At 34.3% G+C, this 17,940-nt stretch overlaps 4 protein-coding genes across 6 annotated transcripts; all 4 read left to right on the top strand.

Moving 5' to 3' along the window:
* The first annotated feature begins 3,637 nt into the window (after nt 1-3,637).
* LOC132294058 (probable carboxylesterase 12) lies at nt 3,638-4,881 on the top strand. Its single transcript, XM_059791777.1, has one exon. It carries the CDS (start codon nt 3,744-3,746, stop codon nt 4,692-4,694), a length of 951 nt encoding a protein of 316 aa, XP_059647760.1. The 5' UTR covers nt 3,638-3,743; the 3' UTR covers nt 4,695-4,881.
* Nucleotides 4,882-7,475: 2,594 nt separating this feature from the next.
* On the top strand, nt 7,476-9,687 carry LOC132294059 (probable carboxylesterase 5). 2 transcript variants are annotated; one of them, XM_059791779.1, is made up of 2 exons: nt 7,476-7,658; nt 8,586-9,687. In XM_059791779.1, exon 2 carries the CDS (start codon nt 8,600-8,602, stop codon nt 9,530-9,532), a length of 933 nt encoding a protein of 310 aa, XP_059647762.1. In that variant the 5' UTR covers nt 7,476-7,658; nt 8,586-8,599; the 3' UTR covers nt 9,533-9,687. The 2 variants fall into 2 exon arrangements, with proteins under 2 accessions (XP_059647762.1, XP_059647763.1); XM_059791780.1 differs by lacking the exon at nt 7,476-7,658 and adding an exon at nt 7,683-7,769.
* Nucleotides 9,688-13,126: 3,439 nt separating this feature from the next.
* LOC132294060 (probable carboxylesterase 5) lies at nt 13,127-17,909 on the top strand. Of its 2 annotated transcripts, XM_059791781.1 has the most exons (4): nt 13,129-13,315; nt 15,149-15,192; nt 15,363-16,327; nt 16,807-17,909. In XM_059791781.1, the coding sequence occupies exon 4, from the start codon at nt 16,821-16,823 to the stop codon at nt 17,751-17,753; it is 933 nt and encodes a 310-aa protein (XP_059647764.1). In that variant the 5' UTR covers nt 13,129-13,315; nt 15,149-15,192; nt 15,363-16,327; nt 16,807-16,820; the 3' UTR covers nt 17,754-17,909. The 2 variants fall into 2 exon arrangements, with proteins under 2 accessions (XP_059647765.1, XP_059647764.1); XM_059791782.1 differs by lacking the exons at nt 15,149-15,192; nt 15,363-16,327 and having other exon boundaries at nt 13,127-13,315.
* On the top strand, nt 14,043-15,142 carry LOC132294061 (probable carboxylesterase 5). Its single transcript, XM_059791783.1, has one exon. It carries the CDS (start codon nt 14,301-14,303, stop codon nt 14,772-14,774), a length of 474 nt encoding a protein of 157 aa, XP_059647766.1. The 5' UTR covers nt 14,043-14,300; the 3' UTR covers nt 14,775-15,142.
* Nucleotides 17,910-17,940: the final 31 nt, after the last annotated feature.

Below are 17,940 nucleotides of genomic sequence, written 5' to 3' on the forward strand. Positions count from 1 at the left end.
TCCATAAATAGAAATAAATACTTCTATGACATGCATGTTGAAGATAAATTCAAATATCTCCTCTATGGTGATTTTTTGTCAGTAGCTTAATAAGTGATATTTACTTGGGCCAACTCAGCCTTGCCAACCACTCACATGCACATGAATTCTCGGAATAATTGGCTTTAGGCCCTTTAAATGGGCTCAAACCAAAACAAGCTCATTTTAAGCCATGGATGGAGTGGGCCAACAACTCGTATATTAGATGAGTTCCGGTTAGCTGGGTTTATTACAGAATCCCATACCACTTGGGCCTTCCGAAATCATGGAAGACTTGGAGTAGGGGAATGGAATTTCCTATAGAGACTGTGACAACAATTCGAAGATATTTCGGTAATAAATTTTTATATTTTTCAAAAAAAAAATATAAATCAATAAAAGTGTCCCAATAATGTCTTGATGTGATTGTAAAGTTGCTCCATGTTGGCTTGAAAGAGTTGAAGGTTAATAATCTATAATTTTTCTAAGAGAAATGATAAGTCTTCCGATCTCAATTACCGACTTTTCTTACGAATACAACGTGATTGGATCACGTTGTAATTCTTAAAAAAAATTCCGTAAACATTTCTTTCTTTTCGACTTATTTCCAATCACGTTGTATTCGAATGAGGAGTCGACAATTAAAATCGAAAGACTTATCATTATTCTTTTTCTAAATCTCCGAAATTATAGGAGTATCGTACATTAAACTCTTTTCTTTTCTTTTTCTTTTCTTTTCTTTCTTTTTTTTTTTTTTTTTTTTTATCCCAAATAAGTGCCCGCTAATGGAGAGTGTTATAATCATGACATTATAACTTTTATCTCTCCCCTTGGAGATAAGGAGTACTATGTCAGCTATCTTCTTTGTCCTCTTATTGACCAAATGCATCAATTTTAGAAAGATTGGTCCCAAATGATTTGAAAATTTCAATACAGTGGACTTTAATGTGCAATGATATTTTCAGCCGGCTCCAACACGCAAAATGGGTTGGATTCTACTCTGGATTCCACCCCCATTTATGGATGCAAAGTACAGTCACTAATTTGCTTTATATAATTCTAATTATTAGTATAAATTTTACCAAAATTTTACTTACTTTTTCTGAGGATGTTTATAAATTGAGGTTTGTCAATATTTTACACAGTGTCCCTTCATGTTTATAATTTATTTATTCTCCTGTAGTGTGTTATTTTATCGTTTTGCCTATGAACTATTTGTTATTATTTTCGGCATTGGAAGACAAAATTGACTTTCTAATCACTTATGAGGAAAGTAAGTGAGATTATAGTAAATGAAATTATGAAATATAGATGAGGTCTACGTAGAATGTTGACAAACCTCAAAAGAAGTGAGTAAAATTTATCCAAATATTTTATGAGAAGTGTTAATCAAAGTTGCATTCCTAATTGGTCAAAATTTCTAAAATCACACCATAATTAATTAAATGTCTCCTACCATTATGGTACATTTAAATTAAATTTATAGAACAAAAGTACCCTTTTTATTATTTCTTCTTTCTCCTTACTTGGATGGCATGTATATATAGATTGAGTATCTATAATTATATATGTACAAATAGCAAGCTTTTCTTTTTGTGTATATATAGATTGAGTATCTATATATACAAACAACACCTTTCCTTTTTATGTGTGTGTGTGTGTGTATATATATATATATATAGAGAGAGAGAGAGAGAGAGAGTATCTATATATACAAACAACAACTTTTCTCTTTGTGTATATATATATATTGAGTATCTATATATACAAATATTAGCTTTCTTTTTTGTGTGTGTGTGTATATATATATATATAGTAATTTTATACACACTTCGTATATAGCTAAACGACAATGAATAATACTTGCCTTAGGCCGTATAAGAAGGAGCTTCCTTTTTATGATGAGGTGGCCCAATAAAATATTAACATATAGAGAATAGAAACTAATCCTTCTCTCTTTCTCTGTCACCCAACCATATATATTGTGAACAATGCTTGCCTGCACAAAAAGAAACATCCTTCTTATGATAAGGTGACCCAATAAAATATCAATATGTGTTTAAGTTTTTTTTTTTTTAAAAAAATGATGACTACAGACAATAGAAATTGACCCTTACCTCTTTCACTCTCACGCAGAGATATATATTATTTCTCTTTTGAATCTAAAATCAAATATTGTTTTGGAGAAAACATATATATATATATATTAGATCGGCATCTTTCAGTCATATATGAGTTGAGATAAATAATCACTATAAATTCATAGAAAATGATATATAGATATCATGAATTTATTTTCATGATACCAATCCTGAGTATTATTATTTATTTTTTTAGGTTTTTTTTTTTAATATAGAAATTAAAATTTTCCTTAGATTTAAAAACTTTTTATGTTCATCTTCTTTTCTTTTTCTTTTCTCATCCCAATCTCTCATCAATTACAAAACATTCCATGTTCATATTCTTTTCTTTTGTATATAATTACAAACTTCTCATCCAAATTAAATTATTTAAAGATGATTATCACCAAATAAAATTAATAAAAATAGATCTATTAGATTTTTCTATGGAAAAAGTTATTTAATTTGGTATAAAGTGTCGTTCATACATTATATATAACATATAATTTTGCATTTGAGATAGGGAATATCATCATTCGTGATAGAGCCAATGTAGGCCTAGGGTCATTCCCTCACCTGGCCCCACTCTTTATAATATGTGGTGTATATATATATATATATATATATATATATATATATATATTCTCCATAATAATGTTTGATTTTAGATTCAAAATATAGAAATAATATATGAATAAATAAGAAATAAAAGAATCCATTAAAAAAAAAAAAAGATAAAAAAGAAAATAATCATAATCCATCGTGAGAATGATATTGAGATGTATATATATACGTATTTATATATATATATACGGATCAACTTAAAAGAAATTAAATAATTAAAATGACGCTTTTATCTTATAAGTTTATATTTAATTAACTAACAGGTAAGAATCCAAACTAATTAAGAGTGCTACAGAAACAGTCGCACATGCAATTACAATTAGCACTCAGTCATATTTTATATTATTCCCATCCAAATACTTGTGAAAGTATTAGAGTCTCAACTTATCTTCTAACTAGCGTTTTTGTGTTTAACTTTGAAAAAGTTTATATATTACAATTCTATTAAAGGTTAGTTCTTTTAAGGACTGCACAATTAATTATCATTCAAATATTATAATAATAATAATAAAATCCACTTCAAAGTGGTTTTTATATATTTTGTCAAACTTTACTTTTTAAAACTTTAGATTTCCAAATTTAGTTACTCAAAATATCACTAATTTGCAGTTGTGACCTGACCATTTATAGCACACCATTCACATACTTTATCATGATAAATAAAATTATAGAATAAAAAAAAAAATTGGAATTGTTTTAGGCAGGATGTGTGGAAATGCTTCATTGTCTCAAAATATTTTTCATGGTGTATGACAAAAAAGACCCAATAGAATTCTCACACGTGTGCATTTGTTCTAGAAAAAGTCTGATTCCAAATGTTGCGGTCTTCTTGCGATGCAACATTAAATTAAATTAGTTTGAAAAGTCGTATAAATAGTACTTGTGGTTCCTATAATAATTACCCACCCGCAACATTTCAACTACATTCTTCTTTACCTCACAAAACCTGGGAACTCTCTCTCACGCACACAAACACACACAATGGAGTCGTCTCCCCGATTCCAATTCCCGATAGACAACAAGTGTAGCGACACAATAACCCATGATTTCTCTCCCTTCTTTCGGGTACACAACGATGGCCGAATCGAAAGATTCAAAGCACCTGAGTTTGCTCCGCCGTCCGATGATCCCAACGCCGGCGGTGTCAGATCAAAAGACATCGTAATTTCACCCGAAACAGGCGTCTCCGTCCGTGTCTACATCCCACAAACCACCAACCCAGATCACAAATTCCCTCTCCTAGTCTACATCCACGGCGGCGGATTCTGCCTCGGCTCCGCCTCCTCTCCCACCTTCCACAACTTCGTCAACTCCCTGGTGGCCGAAGCCAAAGTCGTCGCTGTCTCCGTCGACTACAGATTAGCACCGGAACACCATCTTCCGATTGCACACGAAGATTCATGGGCAGCACTCAAATGGGTAGTGTCCCATTCTAGCGGACAGGGTCCGGAGCCATGGCTCAACAGTCACGCCAATTTTCAACGCGTCTTCGTCGCCGGAGAGAGTGCCGGAGCTAACATTGCCAACGAGGTTGTCATACGGGCCGGAGTTGGTGATGAATTGAATGGGGTGAAGATTGTGGGGCTTCTTTTGGTACAACCATTTTTTGGAACTAAGGAAGCTGATAAAATGTACCAGTTTATGTGTCCGAGTAGTAGCGGGTCGGATGACGACCCGAGACTGAACCCGGCTGTGGATCCGAGGCTGCCGAGACTCGGGTGCAGGAGGGTGTTGTTTTGTATTGCAGAGAAAGATTTTTTGAGGGATAGGGGATGGGGTTATTATGAGGCATTAAAGAAGAGTGGGTGGGGTGGTGAGTTGGAGAGTATGGAGACGGAAGGGGAGGGACATGGGTTTCATTTGTTCAACCAGTCTTGTGACAAGGCTGTGACCCTACTCAACCGGTTGGCTTCTTTCTTGAACAAGGACTAGTCATAATGTAATGGTTGGGAGGTCCCCATCGCTCGTTTTTTTTTTTTTTTTTGGCATTATAGAGTTGGAATAAAGTATTTTGTTTGCATTATAGAGTAGGAATAAAGTTTTTTGTTTGCATTATAGAGTTGGAATAAAGTTTTTGTTTATTGATTTAACAATATAAAATAAAGGATTTTGATGGTTATAGTTGTGCTGTGTATTTCAATGCCATATTTTTTTTTTAGGGTTAGGGACATTCTTTCAAATTTGGCTAAATATTACATTGAAAAATAATTATAGTTTTTCATTTACACTTTAAAAGTTATTAAGTGTGTCAGATGCCTTTTTGCACGTAAAATAATATTGCTACCCTTCAACTATCTATTGACTTAAAAAATGATTGAAATGACTTAAATACCATTTGATCTTCATTATATAAATTTAAAATTATTCTTTATATATATATATAAAATAATTTTTAAAAAATATTACATATTGGTTGGTGTACATGATGGGAAAAAAATATTATAAATTGGTTGGTGTACATGGTGGGAAATATATAAATTGGTTGGGGTACATGGTGAGAAATATATATATATATACATGTACACCAACCAAATAATTATTATAAATTTATAATCATTCTTTAGTTAAATATATAATCATGTACACCAACCCGATTTCTCATCCTTTTCTTCTTTTATATATATATATATATATATATATATATATATATATATATATATATCTTTTTCTTTTTTTATTTTACTTTATTTTCTTTGTGCTGTGTATTTCAATGCCATTTTTTTTTTAGGGTTAGGGACATTCTTTCAAATTTGGCTAAATATTACGTTAAAAAATAATTATTGTTTTTCATTTACATTTCAAAAGTTATTTTTTAAATATGTCAGATACCTTTTTGCATGTAAAATAATATTGCTACCCTTCAACTATCTATTGACTTAAAAAATGATTGAAATGACTTAAATACCATTTGACCTTCATTATATAAATTTAAAATTATTCTTTATATATATATATATAAATATATGTATATAAAATAATTTTTTAAAAATATTATAAATTGGTTGGTGTACATGATGGGAAAAAAATATTATAAATTGGTTGGTGTACATGGTGGGAAAAAAACAAATAATTATTTCCCAACCAAATAATTATATATTTCCCACCATGTACACCAACCAAATAATTATTATAAATTTATAATCATTCTTTAATTAAATATATATTCATGTACACCAACCCGATTTCTCATCCTTTTCTTCTTTATATATATATATATATATCTTTTTCTTTTTTTATTTTACTTTATTTTCTTCTTCTTCGTTACTGCTCGCAAGATTAGATTTTGGCCTTAGTTAGACCCAAAATCGGCGAGCTTCAACAGATTCAAAATCGGTGAACTTCAACATACCCAAATCGGTGAGTTTCAATAGACTCAAAATCCGTAAATTTCAAAAGACCTAAATCGGTGAAATAGACAAAACCACAACTCCTTAATGAGTAAATAGATGTCCAACTAAAACCAAAACTACGTTCTGATCCAACCAAGACCTATCAAAAAGTCTCATTGCAACCTTATATATATATATATATATATATATATATAAGGCTTGAAGTTTGGTCAATTGGGGATTATGGAGAAGATGATAAGTAGAAGAAATAAAGGGCTTTATAACCGCACCTGCAAAGTTTGAGATCGAAATTCGCAATCTCGGACGATTATTGTGTTTGCTAAATCTATATATTTATATTTATATTATATATATATATATTTATACGATATATATAATATTTTATAAATTTATATTATATATATATGTGTGTGTGTGTGTGTGTGTGTAGAGAGATACGGCTGTAAATGACGGTAATTTGGTCATTTTAGGATTTTGATATTTTAGATTAAAATAGATTAAAAAAAAGGGATAAAATTGTTATTTTGCACATTTTTAATGGAAAAAGTAACAGAAAAGGAAATTGGGGTCTGAATGATAGTTAATTTAAAAAGATGTTTGAGGGTGATATTTGATCAAACCTAAAGAAGTATCAGTGAAATTAACATTTAAAAAAATAAAATAGAAAGAGCTTTATTCCAACCAAATCTTCATGTTACAAATCGTGTTCGTGATAAGTGGGATTGGGTTTGGCGTAATTTTGTCGATCCGAATTGACACGATAATTAAATATGTCGTATTCATGTTTGATCTGTCAACCCATTTATAATCCGAATAACTAAACGTGTCACGTAAACGTATTGCGTTCGTATTAAAAATGACCTGTTTAGTTAAATGTGTTGAATAAATGTATCGTGTTCATGTCAGAAATGACTTAAACGTGTCTTGTCGTATTGTTTCGTGCCGTATTAAGTCTTGACTCATTTATTAAACAGGGTACGCGTACCGTATCATATTACTTATGTAATAATCGTGTCGTGTTCATGTCCAAATTGTTTGACACGAATAATAATCATGTCGACTTATTTAACTGAATACTCATACTTTAATACGATACGAATTATCACACCCCTACTCTCGTGAATTTGATAAAATTTAATTTTCATTCACGTGGGCTACTTTAAAAAATTCAAATTTTTAGACTTTCCAACGCTTTACAAGATACAAATGAGACGCAAGCCCCGACTTTACTTCTACAAATAACCCCTTGGTTTGTACATTATCGGTAAATGACATAAAATTTGAGTTGTTATATTTTGACAATTCTTTTCTTTAGTTTTGTTTTTTGTTTTTTCCAAATAATATGAAGAAGGATAAGTCTACCCCACAAGAGGAAAAAAAAGAGCCCACTCTGAGCTTTCTCTCAACCCCATCATTGAATACATCCACAATTTCATTTCGCTATTGATTTTCGTTTAGAGCTTCTCTCTCCTTAGAAGCATTCGATTCAGGTGTGATACTGGTGCAAATTACTTCGGTTTGTACACAAATCTTTGGTTTGGTTCAGGTAATTTCATCTCTAGTTTGATTTGATTTTCTTTTTGGTTGGAATTAGTTCTTTGATGGAATAATCTTTTCCAGCAGGAATAATCTTTAGTTCAATAAAGTTAACAGAAAGGTATTGATATATTCTTTTGGTGTATTTCAATTGGGAAATATTATAATTTAGACAAGAATAAATTTGAACTTTAGGATTGTCCTCCCTTTAAGAATTCACCAATGAAGGTGCAAGATTTCTTTTTCCAAAAAGAAGGGTTTAAATCTAGCCATGATGAATTTATTTATTTTTTTGAGAAAACAGGCAGTTTGACTAAGGATTCTAGAATTCCAGTATTAGGTTCATATATATATTTTTTTAAATTGAATTTTCACCATGCTAGTTAAAATTTTTAGGTTGGGGGGCTTGATGGGTATGAGGGATCTTTTCCATTGATGTAGCTCATTTTCAATCACCTTCTTCATAGACCTGTCATTTGAGTATTTGTGATCAGTAGGATTAAAGTGAATAGATAAATCACAATCACATTTAGCAAATTTGAAGCTCACATGAACCACTACTTCAAATAATGGACTACTTTAACTTCGAAAATAATAATAATAATAATAATGGACTTCTTTGTACTCATACAATTAATAATTTGAAAATTGAAGCAATTGCTGGGGAGTGGGGACCTAGTGTTTTCTACTTGTCTGTTAGATAGTATTTAGTACAACAAATTAGACACATCTTTGCTGGTAGTTTATCGAGTTCAGCCCTCCATTCTGACCTAATTCTAGCTCGGTAGTATTCATTTACAAATTAGTACAGAGCTTTGCTAGTAGAATGTGCATCCTGGCCTAACTCATTCCTCTACAATTCAATCTTTTTTATTTGAAAACATAAAATTGAGGACAAAACATCACGGATTAATTTTTTTTATTTTTGTGCGATCAGTCTTCTTTGAAGCAATGGGTTCAAGCAAGAGTGAAGTGGTCCATGATTTTCACCCTCTGTTTCGAGTATATAAAGATGGTCGTGTTGAGAGATTTATGGATGCGGATATTGTCCCACCTTCTGATGACCCCAAGACCGGTGTTCAATCCAAGGACATCATCATATCACCGGAAACTAATGTATCCGCCCGCCTCTTCCTCCCCAAAACCACCCACTCAGCTCACAAACTCCCTCTCCTCATATACATCCATGGTGGTGCTTTCTCAGTCCTATCACCCTTTGCTTCTCTCTTCCATAACTATCTCAACTCTCTAGTTGCCGAAGCAAACGTTGTAGCCGTGTCCATTGACTACAGGTTAGCCCCAGAGCACCCAATCCCTGCTTGCTATGATGATTCGTGGACGGTCATGCAATGGGTGGCTCTGCATGCTAATGGCCAAGGCCCTGAACCCTGGCTTAATGACCACGCAGACTTTGGGCGGGTTTTCTTGGCTGGTGACAGTGGTGGAGCAAATATTGCCCATGATATGGCCATCCGAGCTGGTGTTGATGGAGCAAATATTGGTGTGAAGCTTGTTGGTATGGTTTTGTTACATCCCTTCTTTGGGAATGACGAACCTGACAAACTGTGGATGTTTATTTGCCCAGAAACTAGTGGGTGCGATGACCCAAGGCTAAATCCAGCTGCCAATTCTAGTGTGTTGTCGAGGTTGGGGTGCACCAAGGTGCTGGTTTGCACTGCGGAGAAAGACAACTTGAGACAGAGGGGCTTGACCTACTATGAGGCATTGAAGAAGAGTGAGTGGTGTGGTGTGGTTGAGATTATGGAGACAGAAGGGGAGGATCATGTCTTCCATTTGTTCAACCCAACTTGTGAAAAGGCTGGGACCCTGATGAATAGGGTGGCTTCCTTCATTAATCAGGACCAGCCCCCTTCTTTGTCATAATCTGTTCTCTTAAATTATTTATTTATTTATTCATTTATTTCTAAGCTTCTGTTAAACCTGCAAAAAAGAGAGAGGAGGGGGGCAGGGGAATAAGTTGTTGTAATTTCTATTAATTATATACTGTAATGTAATGTGGATTTTTCTTTTTTGGGTAATGGTTTTTGTTGTTGTGATTGATGGGTACCAAAATCAAAAATATGTAATGTACTGAAGCTATTCAAATAATCCGTGGACACCCAAACACATTCTAACACAACTGGTTTGGTTAGCACTAGGCATTTTTCATACTTGGACCTTTCTATTATGCTACTAGCTTCATATTGCAGGAGTGACATGACAAATCTTTGCAAACCTGGAAATGCACCATTAAAGATAGATTGACCTAACTAACTGAACTTTTTAATGAGATTTTGTGTTTTACCTTCTTCTTTTTTCATATATATATATATATATTCATTTGTATTTATTGGACTAAAAACCTGAATAATCAGGAGCAAATAAGAAATTGAACGGTCAGAAATTGAGATACGTTTCAGTCATACTGTTGCCCATTTAAGCATAAAAGGTTTACACGATTAGTCTCCACAAGTAGGTCATCTTAAGCCGCAAATTAAAATAGGCCAAAAATATTAAGATTTGCGTTTCATGTGGTATAAGTTCTTCCAACTAGTCAGAGCTGTGTTTAGCATTATTCTTTCTAACATTTCACAATCATGACTCACTACATTTTTTCCCTAGTTATGACTCGTGACATTGAACTAGTCAAAGCAGATAACTAGTTATACACACAATTAATTCAAGCACAAACTGTATAACCTCCCATTGTATTCACATTCTCCAGATGTTCATATAATTCTTCCTCATCCGAATTGTTTTTGCAATGGATTCAGCAAATTCAGAGGTGGCCATGAATTCCGCTACTCAAAGATGGCCTCCATCAGATGATCCCAACAGTGCGGTTTTGCTCTTGTGTTTTACTCTAAGTCTCATATTGGAAATAATACCACCACATATAAGTACTTCACATTTTCCTTACCAGACAATGTGAGATTGTGCGCCCGTAATTCGCCCAGTGTGGTAGCCTGCCAGTGTCTTACACCTGCCCACAAGATTACCACATCAATAGTCAAATAGTGCTCGGATGATGAATGATAACTTAAAGTTTTGAACTTATTTTGCTCTAAAATTATAAAAATATATAAACCAAATTAATTTAGCACTTTTATCTGCAAGTTACCATCAATTATTTTTAATTTCATTTTAAAATTTTCTTTCACCATTTGATTTCCAAATTAATTTTATTTATCATTTGAGCTATTTTACTATCTCAAAATATGATTTAAGTTATAATTACGTGCATTGAACCTGGTTTTATCTAGCGTATATATATATTTATATATTTCTCATTATGTACACCAACCAATTTATAATTATTTTTTAAAAATTATTTTTATATATATAATGAGGAGAAACTTGGTTGATGTACATGATAAAAAATTATAAATTTATAATAATTATTTGGTTGGTGTGCATGATGATATATATATCTTTTTCTTTTTTTCTTTTTATTTTATTTTATTTTCTTCTTCTTCATTACTATCGACAAGAGAGGAGTCTCAGTTAGACCCAAAATCGGCGAGCTTCAACAGACTCAAAATCGGTGAGCTTCAATATACCTAAATCGGTGAGCTTTAATAGACTCAAAATTCGTAAATTTCAAAAGACCCAAATCGGTGAGACAGACAAAACCAAAGCTCCTTGCTAGGTAAATAGATGTCCAACCGAAACCAAAGCTACGTTCTGATCCAACCGAGACCCATCGAAAAGTCTCATTGCACAATAATATATATATATAAGGCTTCAAGTTTTGGTTAATTGGGGTTCTGGAGAGATGATAAGTAAAAGAAATAAAGGAATTTATGACGGCACTTGCATCGTTCGAGATCAAAATTCACAATCTCAGACGATTATTGTGTTTGCTAAATAAATATATATAAATATATATATATATATATATATATTTATAAATAAATATAATATTATATTATATATATGTATGTATTTATGTATGTATACAGAGAGACTGCAAATTGGCAGTAAAAGAGTGAGATGAAGAGTGTACAAAGTAATAAATGAGGGCAATTTGGTCATTTTAGGATTTTGATATTTTGGATTAAAATAGATTTAAAAAATAGGGATAAAATTGTCATTTTGCACATTTTAAACTGAAAAAGTAACCGAAAAGGAAATTGGGATTTGAGAGCAACTTCAATGGGATGTTATTTGGGCTTCTATTTTCAAAATATAGCATGTGGGTTTAAAATGAGCTCTCCAATGGCATGTCAAATGAGCTGTCAAAATATAATTTTGCCAAATATTGTGCCAAATATAGCACAACATATAGCTATTGTCAAATATGCTATTGCTCTCTTCCTTTTCTCTTCTTTCTCGCATGGTGTGCTTTTGTATATATATATGTTAGTTGTGCTTGTATATATATATATATATGTCAGTGTTTTTATCTGTTATTTTATAATAAGACAAATAAGCTAAATAAAATACAAACACTCAAAAAAAAAAAAAAAAAAAAAATGGTTGTTGAAAATTGTGGTTGGGAATGGTAGTTGAAAAATAATGATTGTTGTGTCAACAAATAGTATTTTGGATGAAATGCACCATTGGAGCAGAATTGCTAAAATATAGCATTTTGACATTGTAACTCCTCTCAAAATATAAATTTGGTATGCAAAAATGGCATTTTGCATTGGAGATGGTCTGAGTGATAGTTAATTTCGAAAGATGTTTGATGGTGATATTTGGCCAAACCTGATGGGGTGTCAGTGAAATTAACTTTTTTTTTTATTTTTTTTATTTTTATTTTTTATTTTTAAAATAGGGTTTTATTCCAACCAAATCTTCTTGCTACAAATCGTGTTCGTGATAAGTGGGTTTGGGTTTGGCGTAATCGTGTCAATCCGAATTGACATGGTAATTAAATATGTCGTATTCGTGTTTGACCATTAAACCCGTTTATAACCCGAATAATTAAACGTGTCACGTAAACGTATCGTGTTCATATTAAAAATGACCCGTTTAACTAAATGTGTTGAATAAACGTATCGTGTTTAGGTCAGAAATAACTTAAAGGTATCTTATCATATTGTTTCGTGCCGTGTTAAGTTTTGACTTATTTATTAAATAAGTTACATGTATCGTATCGTATTACCTGTGTAATAATCGTGTTCGTACCAGGATTTCTTGACACGAATAATAGCCGTGTCGACCCATTTAACATAATATTTATATTTTAATATGACACGAATACAATCCGCCAACATAAATGGTTACCCTTAATCTCACGTGCATGAATTTGATAAAATTTAAATTTTTTTTTTCTTGTGCATGACTTTAAAAAATTCAAATTTTTAGACTTTTCATGAGATACAAGCCCGACTTACTTCTACAACTAACCCCTTCGTTTGTACATCATCGGTCCATCTGTAATGATATAATATTTGAGTTGTTATATTTTGACAATTCTTTTGTTTTGTTTTGTCTTTTGCTTTTTCCAAATAATATGAAGGAGGAGAAGTCGTCGATGTAGTAATAAGAGCCCAATTCGCCTCCTCACGCGCTCCTACCTCTGTATCTGTGTCTCTGAGCTTTCTCTCAAACCCATCATTGAATACATCCACCATTTCATTTCGTTATTGATTTTCGTTTAGAGCTTCTCTCTCCTTAGAAGCATTCGATTCAGGTGTGATACTGGTGCAAATTACTTCGGTACGTACACAATCTTTGGTTTGGTTCTGGTAATTTCATCTCTAGTTTGATTTTATTTTCTTTTTGGTTGGAATTAGTTCTTAAATTGAATAATCTTTTCCAGCATGAATAATCTTTAGTTAAATAAAGTTAACAGAAAGGTATTGATATATTCTTTTGGTGTATTTCAATTGGGAAATATTATAATTTAGACAAGAATAAATTTGAACTTTAGGATTGTTCTCCCTTTTAGAGAACACCAATGAAGGTGCAAGATTTCTTTTTCCAAAAAGAAGGGTTTAAATCTAGCCATAAGGATTATAGAATTCCAGTATTAGGTTCATTTTTTTTTTTTAATTGAATTTTCACCATGCTAGTTAAATTTTTTAGGTTGGGGAGCTTGATGGGTATGAGGGATCTTTTCCATTGATGTAGCCCATTTTCAATCACCTCTTCGTAGACCTGACATTTGAGTATTTGTGATCGGTAGGATTAAAGTGAATAGAGAAATCACAATCACCTTTAGCAACTGTGAAGCTCACATGAAACACTACTGCAAATAATGGACTACTTTAACTTCCAAATAATAATAATAATAATAATAGTCTCTCTGTCGCAAAAAAAAAAATGTCACAGGACATCTTTTTTGTGGGATGGAGGTAGTAATAATAATGGACTTCTTTGTCTTCATACAAGTAATAATTTGAAAATTGAAGCAATTACTGGGGAGTGGGGACCTAGTGTTTTCTACTAGTCTATTAGATAGTATTTAGTACAACAAATTAGACACATCTTTGCTGGTAGTTTATCGAGTTCAGCCCTTCATTCTGACCTAATTCTAGCTCGGTAGTATTCATTTACAAAATATTACAGAGCTTTGCTAGTAGAATGTGCATCCTGGCCTAACTCATTCTTCTACAATTCAATCTTTTTTCTTTGAAAACATAAAATTGAGGACAAAACATCATGGATTAATTTTTTTGTGTGATCGGTCTTCTTTGAAGCAATGGATTCGAGCAAGAGTGAAGTGGTCCATGATTTTCACCCTCTGTTTCGAGTATATAAGGATGGTCGTGTTGAGAGATTTATGGTCGCGGATATTGTCCCACCTTCTGATGACCCCAAGACCGGTGTTCAATCCAAGGACATCATCATATCACTGGAAACTAATGTATCCGCCAGCCTCTTCCTCCCCAAAATCACCCACTCAGCTCACAAACTCCCTCTCCTCATATACATCCATGGTGGTTATTTCTCAGTCCTATCACCCTTTGCTTCTCCCTACCATAACTATCTCAACTCTCTAGTTGCCGAAGCAAACGTTGTAGCGGTGTCCATTGACTACAGGTTAGCCCCAGAGCACCCAATCCCTGCTTGCTATGATGACTCGTGGACAGTCATGCAATGGGTGGCTCTGCATGCTAATGGCCAAGGCCCTGAACCCGTTGCCCATTTAAGTATACAAGGTTTACACAATTAATCTCCACATGTAGATATCTTAAGCTAAATTACATAAAGCGACAGTGAGAGCGGAAGAATTAAGTCATGAGCAGGGAGAATTTGAGCGAGAATACTAGCGGAGCGCGAGAGCGGGAGCGCGTTCGGAGTATGAGAATGACACTTGTTGATAAGGATTATGTGACTTAAAATTCTTAAGCCCCTAATTAAAATAGGCCAAAAATATTAAGATTTGCGTTTCATGTGGTATAAGTTCTTCCAACTTGTCAGAGCTGTGTTTTGCATTATTCTTTCAACACTTCACAATCATGACTCACCACATTTTTTCCCTAGTTATGACTCGTGACATTGAACTAGTCAAAGCAGATAAAACAACAATTGTTTGTATCTTTTCAGGAAATTTGCTACAGATTTGCAGGAAAATGGTGGAAGACTTGCCGGTATGTCTTTAAAAAAGAAAAAAGAAAAGTGTCCTTGACTTGCTAGTCAATATACATGCATGTATACACATAATGAATTCAAGCACAAACAGTAACCTCCCATTGTCTTCACATCCTTCAGATATTCTTATAATTCTTCCTCATCCGAATTGTTTTTGCAATGGATTCAGCAAATCCAGAGGTGGCTGTGAATTCCGCTACTTCGGGGTATACAAAGATGGCCACCACCCCAACAGTACTGGCGGTGTCCGGCGGTCAAAAGACTTGGTAATTTCAGCCGAAACAGGCGTCTCCGTCCTTGTCTACATCCCACAAACACCAACCCAGATCACAAACTCCCTCTCCTAGTCTACATCCATGGCGGCGGATTCTGCCTCCTCTCCCATCTTCCACAACTTCGTCAACTCTCTCGTTGCGGAAGCCAACATAGTCGCTGTCTCCGTGGACTACAGATTAGCACCGGAACACCCTCCACGCGAAGATTCATGGACACTTGGACGGCATTCAAATGGGTAGTGTCCCATTCTAATGGACTAGGTCCCGAGCCATGGCTCAACAATCATGCCGATTTTCAATGTTGCCGGAGCGAACATTGCCAACGAGGTTGTCATACCGGCAGGAGTTAGTGATGAATTGCATGGGGTGGAGCTTGTGGGACTTCTTTTGGTTCAAACATTTTTTGGTTGCAAGGAAGTTAATGAAATGTACAAGTTTATGTGTCCGACTAGTAGTGGGTCGGATGATGACCCCCCGAGACTGAATCTGGCCGTGAATCCGAGGTTATCGTGAAACCCGTCACATCCTGTTATCGGATTGAATCGGAGAGGTCCGGATCTGTCTTGTACTTAGAATCTTTGTAACGATGTCGTTTTGATTTATGATCTCAGCAGAGGAGTCACTTCAAAACAATAACAAAAAGAAGAGTCCAATTCGCGTCTTCACCACTTCATGGTGCACATACACTCTCTCTCTCTCTCTCTACAGATATCGACTTTCTCTCAGATTGATTCCTTGAGTTTTCTCTCAAACCCATCGTTGAATACTTTCACCACTTCATTTCGCTCCCCTTAAAAGCATTCAAATCAGGTGCAATTCACTTCGGCTTGTACACCAACCTTTGGTTTGGTTGTTTCGGGTAATTTCATCTCTAGTTCGATTTTATTCTATTTTTGGTTTGAATTACGCATTTGATGAAATAATCTTTTCGACCATGAATAATCTTTAGTTCAATAAAGTTAATAAAAATGAATTGATATATTGTATGAATTGATGTTATTTAATTTTTGTTAAATATTTGAAATTGATGTTTGATGTTCGATGTTTGATTTGGGAAATATTGACCTAATTTTGTTCTATACCTTTTGTGTACTTAAATTGGAAAGTATTATAATTTAGACCAAAATAAATAAATAGACAGAACATTGCTGGTAGAGTTCAGTCCTCTATTCTGACCTAATTCTAGTTGAGTAGTATTCAGTTACAAAAACATTTAGACAGAGCTTTGCTGGTAGAGAGTGCATCCTGACCTAACTCATTCCTCTAGCATTCAATATATTTCTCTCAAAACATAAATCCGAGGACAAAACATCATGGATTAACTTTTTATGTGATCAGTCTTCTTCGGAGCAATGGATTCAAGCAAGAGTGAAGTAGTCCATGATTTTCACCCTCTATTCCGAGTATATGAAGATGGTCATGTTGAGAGATTTATGGACACGGACACCGTCACACCGTCTGATGACCCCAAGACCGGCGTTCAGTCCAAGGACATCGTCATATCACCGGAAACCAATGTATCCGTGCGCCTCTTCCTCCCCAAAACCACCCACTCAGCTCACAAACTCCCTCTCCTCATATACATCCATGGTGGTGCTTTCTCAATCCAATCACCCTTCTCTTCTCTCTACCATAACTATCTCAACTCTCTAGTTGCTGAAGCAAATGCTATAGCAGTGTCCATTGACTACAGGTTAGCCCCAGAGCATCCAATCCCTGCTTGCTATGATGACTCGTGGACAGTCATGCAATGGGTGGCTCTGCATGTTAATGGCCTAGGCCCCGAACCCTGGCTAAATGACCATGCGGATTTTGGGCGAGCTTTCTTGGCTGGTGACAGTGCTGGAGCAAATATTGCCCATGATATGGCCGTCCGAGCTGGTGTTGATGGATTAGGGTTTGGTCTGAAGCTTGTTGGAATTGTTTTGGTACATCCCTTCTTTGGGAATGGTAAACCTGACAAACTGTGGATGTTTATTTGCCCAGAAACTAGTGGGTGTGATGACCCAAGGCTAAATCCAGCTGCCAATCCTAGTTTGTTTTCGACCTTGGGGTGCACCAAGGTGTTGGTTTGCACTGCAGAGAAAGACCACTTGAGACAGAGGGGTTTGACCTACTATGAGGCATTGAGGAAGAGTGAGTGGTGTGGTGTGGTCGAGTTTATGGAGACAGAAGGGGAGGATCATGTTTTCCATTTATTCAACCCAACTTGTGAAAAGGCTGGGACCCTGATGAATAGGGTTGCTTCCTTCATTAATCCGGACCAGGCTCCTTCATTGTTATAATCTATTCTTTTTCCCTTTTATTTTTTGCAAATTCTTCTAAGCGTTTGTTAAACTGGCAAAGGGGAAAGAGGGGAATTGTAGTATGAAACAATCAAACGATGTCATCGTAATTTCTAATCATTGTATACTGTAATGTAATGTGGATCATTCTTTTCTTTTCTTTTTGGGTAATGTTTCTTGTTATTGT

Source organism: Cornus florida, unplaced genomic scaffold (assembly GCF_030987335.1).
Source record: "Cornus florida cultivar Cherokee Brave unplaced genomic scaffold, ASM3098733v1 CherokeeBrave_3.0.0_Hap2_Chr02, whole genome shotgun sequence".
Classification (NCBI taxonomy): Eukaryota; Viridiplantae; Streptophyta; class Magnoliopsida; order Cornales; family Cornaceae; genus Cornus; species Cornus florida.